This window comes from Eptatretus burgeri, chromosome 5 (assembly GCF_056783735.1).
Source record: "Eptatretus burgeri isolate ZD-2024b chromosome 5, Ebu_testis_v1, whole genome shotgun sequence".
Taxonomy (NCBI): domain Eukaryota; kingdom Metazoa; phylum Chordata; class Myxini; order Myxiniformes; family Myxinidae; genus Eptatretus; species Eptatretus burgeri.
The window spans coordinates 113,642,211-113,654,409 of record NC_140965.1 but is presented as its reverse complement, the minus strand read 5'-3'; the positions used below and the strand labels follow the sequence as shown (position 1 = coordinate 113,654,409).

The 12,199-nt window shown below is 41.9% G+C and overlaps 1 protein-coding gene across 2 annotated transcripts in view; it reads right to left on the bottom strand.

Moving 5' to 3' along the window:
• The window catches only part of SLC1A2 (solute carrier family 1 member 2), a 76,266-nt gene that overhangs the window by 42,085 nt on the left and 21,982 nt on the right, over positions 1-12,199 (bottom strand). For both annotated transcript variants that reach the window (XM_085883390.1, XM_085883391.1), the window contains exon 4: positions 6,067-6,320. In XM_085883390.1, the coding sequence (XP_085739516.1) occupies positions 6,067-6,320 (254 nt within the window). The remainder of the gene's footprint in view (positions 1-6,066; positions 6,321-12,199) is intronic.

Genomic DNA, 12,199 nt, shown 5'->3' with positions numbered 1-12,199 from the left:
TGACCTACTGAATAACTCATATCAATCTCGATGACCTAATGAGTAATTGATATCAATCTCGATGGCCTACTGAGTAACTGATATCAAACTCGATGGCCTACTGAGTCACTGATATCAATCTCGATGACCTACTAAGTTCCTGATATCAATCTCGATGACCTACTGAGTCACCGATATCAATCTCGATGGCCGATTGAGTTACTGATATCAATCTCGATGACTGACTGAGTAACTGATATCAAACTCGATGACCGACTGAGTAACTGATATCAATCTCGATGACCTACTGAGTACCTGATATCAATCTCGATGACCTACTGAATAACTGATATCAATCTTGATGGCCTACTGAGTAATTGATATCAATCTCGATGGCCGACTGAGTAACTGATATCAATCTCGATGGCCGACTGAGTAACTGATATCAATCTCGATGGCCGACTGAGTAACTGATATCAATCTCGATGGCCTACTGAGTAACTGATATCAATCTCGATTACCTACTGAGTCACCGATATCAATCTCGATGGCCGACTGAGTAACTGATATCAATCTCGATGACCGACTGAGTAACTGATATCAAACTCGAGGACCGACTGAGTAACTGATATCAAACTCGATGACCGACTGAGTAACTGATATCAATCTCGATGACCTACTCAGTAACTGATATCAATCTCGATAACCTACTGAGTAACTGATATCAATCTCGATAACCTACTGAGTAACTGATATCAATCTCGATGACCTACTGAGTAACTGATATCAATCTTGATGGCAGACTGAGTAACTGATATCAATCTCGATGGTCTACTGAGTAACTGATATTAATGTTGATGACCTACTGAGTACCTGATATCAATCTCGATGACCTACTGAATAACTCATATCAATCTCGATGACCTAATGAGTAATTGATATCAATCTCGATGACCTACCGAGTAACTCATATCAATCTCGATGACCTACCGAGTCACTCATATCAATCTCGATGACCTACCGAGTACATGATATCAATCTCGATGGCCTACTGAGTAACAGATATTAATCTCGATGGCCTACTGAGTAACTGATATCAATCTCGATGGCCGACTGAGTAACTGATATCAATCTCGATGGCCGACTGAGTAACTGATATCAATCTCGATGGCCTACTGAGTAACTGATATCAATCTCGATTACCTACTGAGTAACTGATATCAATCTCGATGACCGACTGAGTAACTGATATCAATCTCGATGACCTACTGAGTAACTGATATCAATCTCGATGGCCTACTGAGTAACTGATATCAAACTCGATGGCCTACTGAGTAACTGATATCAATCTCGATGACCTACTGAGTTCCTGATATCAATCTCGATGACCTACTGAGTCACCGATATCAATCTCGATGGCCGACTGAGTAACTGATATCAATCTCGATGACCGACTGAGTAACTGATATCAAACTCGAGGACCGACTGAGTAACTGATATCAAACTCGATGACCGACTGAGTAACTGATATCAATCTCGATGACCTACTGAGTACCTGATATCAATCTCGATGACCTACTGAATAACTGATATCAATCTTGATGGCCTACTGAGTAATTGATATCAATCTCGATGACCTACTGAGTACCTGATATCAATCTCGATGACCTACTGAATAACTGATATCAATCTCGATGGCCTACTGAGTAACTGATATCAATCTCGATGACCTACTCATTAACTGATATCAATCTCGATAACCTACTGAGTAACTGATATCAATCTCGATGACCTACTGAGTAACCGATATCAATCTCGATGGCCGACTGAGTAACTGATATCAATCTCGATGGCCTACTGAGTAACTGATATCAATCTCGATGACCTCATGAGTAACTGATATCAATCTCGATGGCCCACTGAGTCCTCCTCTGCACTTGGAGATGTTTCCTCTCCCAGCATGCCCTTGTTAGCCGAAGATGGTTTATTGCAATTCCATCAATCTCTGTGCCCTCCGGACTATTCTGTGTACAAGTCGATATTTCTCTGAGCTTCCCAGTACACATGTCAACTGCCTGTCAGACTTCTCCAATGCAAACTTCTCTGATTGACCTATCAATTATTTTTCTGTACAGTTTTTAGACCTCTCCCCCTACTTGTTTTCATCATGCAGAGTCAGAGTGGAATCATGAGTCGGCATGCCAACGAGCACATTGATAACTTGGAGTTGAGGTCCAATCCCAGCTTGGCACACGACCTTGCACACCAACATGGAGCCACATGATCGCACTTCTCCCATAACACCCAAGGACGAACATCAGACATGAAATGTCTACATTGGGTCACCCTACACGCCACTAGAGTGAAGGACATGTTGACCATGGCAGAAATCTTCAGTAAAAGAGATAACCCTGAATGATCCTTAAATTCAGGGTGATGTTGAAGAAAAACAAGGTGCATGAAATCTACAAGTTAAATTTTTTAAATTCATTCAAAAACATGTTTCACAATATACAGAATTCATTAGGAAAGACATTTTGCATCTGCTGAAGAGATAAACACAGCCACACCTCCTGCATGAAGGACAATTCAGAAGGAAAGTTTCTTGGTTGAGACCAAGACATAGATTGACAAGATGAGGATGGACATTGTGTAAAATAATGCAATCTAACTATAATGTGTCAGTTGTACGATATAAATGAAAAAGTATAAAAATGAATGATATAAAATTTATAAAATGTGAAGAAGTCCTGAGAGATTAAAAAAAAAAATCCCTCAAGACTTCTAAACAGAAGCCCATGGTAAAAAAAAAATAGCACGATGGAACATGAAAAAGAAAAAGTAAAAGAAAGAGAAGGAATCCGTTTATTCTTGCGCTGGTTGAAAGAACTCCAATATTTGGAGATTATCGAAGCAATGTGTTGAGTTGTAATTGTATGCACCTGACGATGAAACAAAAGAAGAGAGTAAAATGAGTTTAACAACTTAACGATTCATTGAACCATTTTATTTGGTAAATCGCAGTTTGAAATTTCGCAATATCTGCACTTTACATGCGTAAATATATCATCTCTTGGAGACAAATTCGTTTTTTATATCTATATATGACTAAAACCATCATCTTGTATGGATGTGTATATATACATAGATATATATATATATATATATATATATATATATATATATATATATATATATATATATATATATATATATATGTACGTATGTTCCGGAAATACAGCCAAAACGGTACACGATAGCGCAAAAATTTTAGGGCCACCTTACTCAACATTCGCCTGCAGTGTGCAGTATCAAGTTTCGTTCAAATCGGGCAAAGAAAAAAAATATTAAAAAATCAATTCCCGATTAAGTCAAGTACTCTTCGGGAGAATTTGATCAATGCAAACAACCTCAGCGATATAGTTCGCTCGAGCTATCTTTTTCCTCTTTTTTTTTAATGATTTTTTTTATCAACCGCTGTTACAACGGAACCCAACGTGTTCACGGGTCGTATGGTATATTATAATTTCCCCATAAATTTGGATTAATTGAAGAAACTTTTACTTCATTTGTTTTTTCTCTCCGAGGAGCATTTCTGTGTTTCAGGGAAGGGTGGGGAGGGGACAGATGGACAGCATTAGCCTATTGTTTAATCTCCCAAGCAGGGACCCACGGACCCTCCGCACAATGTAAAATGTGACTTCAAGTCCCCAACAACCGCGCCCCCTCACAAACCCCAAGTTACCAACCCCCCACCTCCTTGCCTCAACCCCAAATCCTCCACCAAACTAATAATAATAATGATAATAAATCATACTGCACTGATGTATAAATATTGTACTAATATTCATTTTTAAAGTGGTGTGTTATTTCAAAAACCATTTCTGGAAACTAATTTGTTTCTGTTTCTTAATTGTTGTGTGAGAATGAGTCAATGCATATATTCCCTCATCCTGACTGCAGAGTTACTGGCATGACTGCAGACGACAGCCAAGTAGCATAGAACTTAAAATCCATTATTTCTTCTTGAGTTCTTATTATTCACGAGAATAATATGGAATAGGCAAAGCCTAGAAGCGAACGTAGACTTCTTCTTACATTCGCTTCTTAAATATATCAAATTAAAGTCTTTTTGCTATGAAAAAATAAATATTACCTTAACGTTATCTTCACAACAACAACTACACCGCCTAGAACAGGATCTCATCTGAAAAAAAAATCCTCAACATTACCTTCAGAACGACAACCACACCGCCTAGAACAGGATCTCATCTAAAAAAATAAATACAAGAAGTGAACGTAGTATTCTTCTTCCATTCGCTTCTGACTTTACCTACAACTTGTTCACAACTGTATACGCAATTTCCGGTTACTTCCGAATTAGCGATGAAATAACGTAAATCACGATTAAAAATTATTTTTTGATGAAGCGGGAGATATCTTTATTAAAATCAGTGGAGGAAATATACACCATGTCTGATATTATTTGGGTCTTTCATGTCTCGGACGATGCCTTTATCTCCTGGCATGCATTATTCCCCATGACAAAAACCGGAAACAAAAAAAAAACCAGAAACAAAACAAAAAACGGAAGCAAAAGGGTCATAGCCAACGACACGGATTCACAATTGGCAGGGGATTGTGCTGTTTTTGTTGTTTCCTATTCTCTCATGTGCACGCGTTAAGTAATATTCACAAGATAGAAATAAAACCCAATCGTGTTTATACACCGCACAGCGTTTAAAAACAAGCGGAAGCAAAAGCTCATAGCTAACGACACGGATTCCAAATAGCCAGGGGTATTGTGTTGTTGTTGGTGTTGTTGTTGTTGTTGTTTCCTATTCTCTCACGTGCACGCGTTAAGTATGAAGCTTACTGCGTTCGCTATTAAGGGGGGGGAAGGGGAGGGATAGAGAGGAGTGAAGGGGAGGGGTAGTGAGGAGGAGAGGGGAGGGGTAGTGAGAAGGAGATGGGAGGGGTAGTGAGGAGGGAGGAGCGAGGAGGGGTGGGGAAGCAAGGAAGGGGTGAGGAAGAGGGAAGCTAGGAAAGAGGGGAAGAATGAGAAAAGTGTGTGTTTGAGGGGGGGGGAATTGGAAGAGTGATGCTTCACCAAATGTCGCAACACACTCTGGGAGAGGGGGAGGTGGAAGCGAGGAGGATGGGGAGGGAGGAGGGGGAAGGGGGAAGTGGTGAAGGTGATGGGGTTTGGGAGAAGGTAAGCGTAAGGGGAGGGGGTTCTGGACTTGAATTTGGTGGGTGAACCTGAGGGGGAAAGGGGGGGGAGAGGTTCTTAACTTGTGCTTGGCACTTGTGGGGAGCGGGGCGTGGAGGTAGGCAGTGGTGCAGGATTGAACGAAATGGGGTATGTTAAAACAGCACGTTAATACAGCACACGGAGACCATGGGGATTGAGAAGTAGGGAGGAGGTTTGGGAGGAGGTAAGCATGAGGGGAGGTGGAGGGAAGGCAGTGTGAGGGGAAAGGAAGGCAGCATGAGAGGAAGGGAAGGCACCATGAGGGACAGGGAAGGCAGTGTTATTTACACCAGCAAATTGCTGTGCCCACACGGGATTCTAAACGGGGTTTGGATTGGGGTGGCAAAAATGCAAATGGCATCTTCTACTCATTGAGCTGGCAAGCTGGGAGCAACAATTCACATTTATTGCCACATCTGATGCAATTTAAATGCTTTCATGGTGGTGAGGTGCTCTATTTGAAACTGTTTGTTTGATATATGTAGTATTTTGAGGCCTAGGGTCCATAATAAATTTTTTTATTGGTGTCAAAGCCAGTGACCAATTGCATATTAATAGCAGGATTAAATTATGAACACACACACACACACACACACACACACACACACACACACACACACACACACACACACACACACACACACACACACACACACACACACACACACACACACACACACACACACACACACACACACACACACTAGGTGGTTGCAACCAGCTCTGTATAAAGTAATTCTGATGAGAGTGTAGCACACTCATTTGACAAATCCAGTGAGTGAGTGTTCATTCCTTTGAAACGAGTAATTGGCAATAGGAGCACCAAACCTTACCTGTTGGAAACAAGCTTGGACGAGGTTCTCTGGGAAAAAATTTCGAACAAGATCAAAGAAGGCATCCAGTGAAGAGACCTTTTGGTAGACGACTGTTTCTTCACCTAAATGCTTCTTGAGATCAGGGTTTCCAGGATGGATTGTGAGGACAAGAATCACTCCCAAAAAGGCAGCAATGATGGTGGTGCTCATGTAGTAAGTTATGGCACGTGAGCCGATGTGGCCACTGGACTTTACATCAAGACTGGCCATACCTATGTAAACACAACAAAGAAGGTAAAATTAGAGCATAACAAACGAGAAGACCACTCGGGGGAGCACATCCCTCCACCATGTAATGCCTGATCCATGAGAACATAACAAGCTCAATACATTTTTGAAATAACGTGATAAACATTGTTTTTGGCTCTATCTCTCGATGGTGAAGAATCACTTTAAAAATTAAATAATTGTCGTATGCAGATCTGGATTTGGATCTTCAACAAAATCGAATCATTTCCTCCTTGTCTCACACCCAACCTGCCCACCAAAATTTCATTAGAATCCATCCACAACTTTTTGTGAAATCCTGCACACAAACAAACAAATAGATGAACAAACCAAACAAATAAACAGAGGGGTGAAAACATAACCTCCTTCCACCTTCGGTGGCAGAGGTAAAAATAGCTCCGTAAAAAAAGCTCCGCAAAGCGGGCGTAACCCCTCAGCCCACGCATTGTAAAAGGAAGCAGTGATATCACGATGATGCAGTCAGTGAGAGCACGTTGGACGTCATATCGAAAATCAATCAGACTTCAAGATGGCTACCGTGATGGCTAGTGAAAATCGCAGCATGCCCATTTTCGAAAGGAACCTTCCTCTACTCAACTTCAACACACACTGCAAAAATGCATTTAATCGGACAAGCCAAGCCGATCTCGAAATTGACGAAAACCAATTTCAAGACGACTGCCGTGGCGGCCACACTGAAAATCGCAGCGTGCCCATTTTCGAAAGGAACCTTCCTCTACTCAACCCCAACATACCCTGCAAAAATGGATTTAATCGGACAAGGCGTTCTCCTCGAAATCGACGGAAACCAAGTTCAAGATGGCTGCCATGGAGGCCACATTGAAAATTTCAGCACGCCCATTTTCGAAAGGAACCTTCCTCTACTCAACCCCAACACACCCTGCAAAATGGATTTAATCGGACAAGGCATTCTCCTCGAAATTGACGGAAACCAAAAGTTGACAGACGGACGCCCGGACGGACGCCCGGACAATGCCTGTGACGACAATCCCCCTTTTTAGGCCAATTCGGGCTGAGTGGTAAAAGCATTATTTACATCCTTCAGCAATAATAATGAACAATGCGCTTTCCAGCAGCTGAATATTAAAGTGCACTGTCAGTCCTGAAGGTTCACTTTAAGCATCAGATCAATGTGAAAACATAAAATGCGAAAATAATTATGATCTGGGAATATTTTGTACCAGCTCAACATTCCTGTGATAATTTCTCTACCTCCAGTGGCTTAACCTGGTCGAATGATGTAATTGAGGAGCAACAATGCACATACCATATTTGGTGGTGTCATCGTAAGGCTCTGTGTCTGAGTTGTCGCTTTGAATTTGATCCTAATCGATTCATACCAAAGACTTTAAAAATGGTATGTGCAGCTTCCTTGTTTGATGCTCAGCATTTAAAAGGATAGAGAACGGACAAACAAACAGAGGTTGGCAAACATTGTGTAAGCTTGATGGACCGAAAGGGCATGAGGAACAATGCAGGAGGAAAATGAGTAGAAGATCGGAAGATCACCAATAAGTCTATGATGAAAAAGCAGGAGAACTTGTGCAACAGCCTCGTGATGGGTGATTCCAATGATTTTCGGGGCTTTGGTTTCCACAGTTTCCAAAAGTGAGAGGTTGCATGCGGTTCCACTGGTTCACAAGTGAGAACAATATTGCTCATTGTGCATTGATCAAGTGATATTCAGGGACTGATAAGTTAGGCAGCACCCAAGGAGGATTTTGCCTGACAAAGAATACCCAGTCGATGACTGGATTTACTGGCTAGTTTTGAGTGAGAGTCTGCCCAGAATAATCCCAGGCTGAGTTCAAATGACATATATATATATATATATATATATATATATATATATATATATATATATATATATATATATATATATATATATATATATATATATATATATATATATATATATATATATATATATATATACATGATTGACCCCTCCCACACTCCTTAAGCCGAATATGCTGCATAAAGCAACTCAAGAACACTAACACAAGGTAAGTGCTATGCTCTATCAAAGCTTACCTTGTGTCGTCTTTTTGGGTTGCTTTATGCAGCTACAATCATTTATACAATCCCAGCCACCTGGGTGTAGTCAATTAGATGAGAGCTGATTGGCTATTCTCACCATTCACAGGTGAGAGATGTGGGTGGGTCTTTCTATATATATATATGTATATATGTATATGTTTGCTTGATGGTCTTTGTGAAAATAAATCGTGAGGATGTGAGACTTACCTCGAATAATTTAATGTGCTTTGTGGGAAGTAGCATGACATATGGGGAGGCATGCATGTAAAATATTTAAGAATGAACGACTGTGGGAATGAGGCTTTGCAGAGTCTTCCGCAATGAATATGAAACTGTACGACCTTGTTGCGGGCCTGTTCTGCAGTGCCGGATTTAGATTTGTTAGGCCCTAAGCTGTATAAAGCTTTGATACCCCTTGTTACCCCTTGATACTTGATGATACCCCTTGATACCCCTTTGATGCCCCTTGTTAAAAAAAATTACACCAGAAGGTCTCACAAACATTTAAAACACTAGTGCATGTCTGTAGATGCGTGGCCGTACATGCAAACCCTCCCCCCCACCCCCCGCAAAAAAACTCAAACCGCGTGCCAGAAACAACAACCACACAAGCCGTTCCTTCACTTTCACGTGCCTGTACGTGCGTGGCTGTACGTGCAAAAAAAAGAAAGAAAGATATATATACTTTAAAACCGCTTGCCAGAAACAACCACACAGGCTGTTCCTTCGCTCTCGCGTGGCTGTACGTGCGTGGCCGTAAGTGCGTGTCCGTACGTGCATGGCCGTACGTGCATGGCCGTACGTGCATGGCCGTACGTGCATGGCCGTACATGCGTGCCCATACGTGCGTGACCGTACATCCAAAAAAAAAAAACTTTCAAACCGCGTGCCAGAAACAACAACCACACAGGCCGTTCCTTTGCTCTCGCGTGCCCATATGTGCGTGGCCGTACATGCAAAAAAAAAAAAACTTTCAAACAACCACACAGGCCATTCCTTCGCTCTCATAAATGACGACTGGATTGGGGCATTGTGTTTATCTATAAATGCGGATAAGAAATCGAGAAATTATTAGAATACAGTAAGTCATCACTATCCAAAAGTAGTGCGTGCCCGTATGGAATGGTCACATCATTCCACAAATTATCACTTGCATTGAAGTAACAACTGCTGTGATACTTACACAGAGTTAATTAAAATCAAGTTTACCTCCCTGTCTTTTCTTGCCATGACATTCGCTGCCATTTACCATTGGCACTCCTTCCCCACGGTAACTAAGGCACCGATCGATCCCCATCGTAACCAGCACGGCACATGACATCATCGTCGGCCAGCCGTGCACCGGCCGATCCAGCCACGCCCACGCAGCAACATATCCTGTGATTGGTAACTAAATGGCGCATTGGCCACGCCTACGCAGCACGTGTCCTGTCATTGGTTGGTAAATAAATGCCCATAACTTGGGAATCACTTGTCCGATTAATATCAAATCTTGAGAAGGCACATCCTCAGGTCCCCAGCAATATAGCTGGCAAGTTTCAATTAGATCGGACCAGTGGTTGTCGGGAAACAGCAGTCACAGACACACAGAAACACACAGAAACGCACAGAAACACACACACACACACACACACACACACACACACACACACACACACACACACACACACACACACACACACACACACACACACACACACACACACACACACACACACACACACACACACACAGACACACACACACAGACACACACACACACAGACACACACACAGACTGCTGGAATTATAGATAGATGAAATGAGGTCAATGAGATGACAAATGAAGGGGTTGAATGCAGACTGCAGAGCAATGAGTAAGAAAACCCGTCGTTGTGAATCGTTTTTACCACCAAATTGAGATGTATTTCGTTGGCAAGCGTGTTGAGTAGAGCTGAATTCCTAAACACTTCCAAAGGCCACAGCGTTTTGACAATTATAAACAAAAAAAAAGTTGTGCACTTTTTTTTGATAAATTATTTTTGGAACAATTTTTCTTCAGTAAAGCCTGGTGTTGGCGCAGTGGTTTGGGCAGCGGCTTGGGACCCAAAAGGTCCTGAGTTCAAGCCCCGTTGGGCCACTGAATTAATACACCAGGAGGTTGACTCAGCCTGTCATCCTTCCGAGGTCCGCGAAATGAGTACCAGTGTACTGGGCCGGTGTATACCCCGGTTAAAATAGGTGTACCATATCCCTGTGTCGTAAGAGGCGACCAGGGTTGCGTCAGGAAGGGCATCCGGCGTAAAACATGTGCCAAATCACTATGCGGATCATACGGATTATCCGCTGTGGCGACCCCAATCGGGAGCAGCCGAAAGAAGAAGAAGAAGAAGATTTTTCTTCAATAAATAAATAATAATAAACATCATCTCCATGTACATTGTACACACCTTTATCTCGTTAGCACCTCTTCATAAACAACATAGCTGAGGAAACGGCGCTTTTTCTTTGTTTCCTCATCCAGGGCAAGAATACGGAGGCTTTTAATGGCCAATTATTCAATTAGCGCCAACATATTTTGCATTTTCGCAAGGAAAAACATGAAGAGAAGAGAAGAGAAGAGAAGAGAAGAGAAAAAACCCGTAATGGCGAACGCGGCTGAGTTTCTCTTCCCCATCGACTACGGCTAAGCAGCAACGCTTCCTGTCATTGGTTGATAAAAAATGGCCGCAGCAACGGTTCCTGTCATTGGTTGGTAAATAAATGGCCATAACTTGGGAAGCACTTGTCCGATTTATATCAAACCTTGAAAAGGCACATCCTCAGGTTCCCAGCAATATATCTGGCAAGGTTCAATTAGATCGGTACAGCGGTTGTCGAGAAACAGCGGTCACACACACACACACACACACACACACACACACACACCCACACACACACACACACACACACACACACACACACACACACACACACACACACACACACACACGCACATACACACACACACACACACACACACACACACACACACACACACACACACACATACACACACACACACACACACACACACACACACACACACATTGCTGGAATTATAGATAGATATATGCCTTTTAATTATTTCTCAAATCATCCAGAATTGATTCTCTTACTCGATTAGCCAGAAGCTGAATAAGTTCATCACATATTGTCATAGACAAATATGAAGGTGACCCAGATCCTCTGTTTCCATATTGTTTTATGTGGTTGGAAAGAAATGGATCAAACTTAGTAATTAATTCTAACAGGCCAAAGTAGTTGCCATTATTTGGCGATTTTGTGGCCTAATGGCGATTTTTCGTCATGATGGTTTCCCGCACCATGGTAACAGTTCTTTAAGCCTCATTCACACATTTTTACACATCTTCTCACATTTCTTGAGGCCCCTGCGGATTGTGAGGCCCAAAGTTGTAGCTTGTTTAGCTTATGTCTAAATCCGGCACTGCTGTACAGTATATATTAAATGGTGTCAGGAGAAGACAAGAGAACCTCATCGTGTTCTCGTTATTCCACTGGTGTAAGTGGATACACATGATTAGCTGTGAGGTCACAGTATACTTCTAATGAAGGAATGCTACAATGAGGCAATGACATGGCCACAAAGAGTGTCAACTTTCTCAATAACAGCCCTTCAACAGATCAGCGTGTGGGTGACAAGCTGTACGTACAAGTCAGTTCAAGCTCCCCTATGTTACATGTTGATGAAAAAAATCGTGCTAATATTTATTTCAGTGGTTAGATGAGTATGGCCTCTCATTATTTAACAGTTATAAGCAAA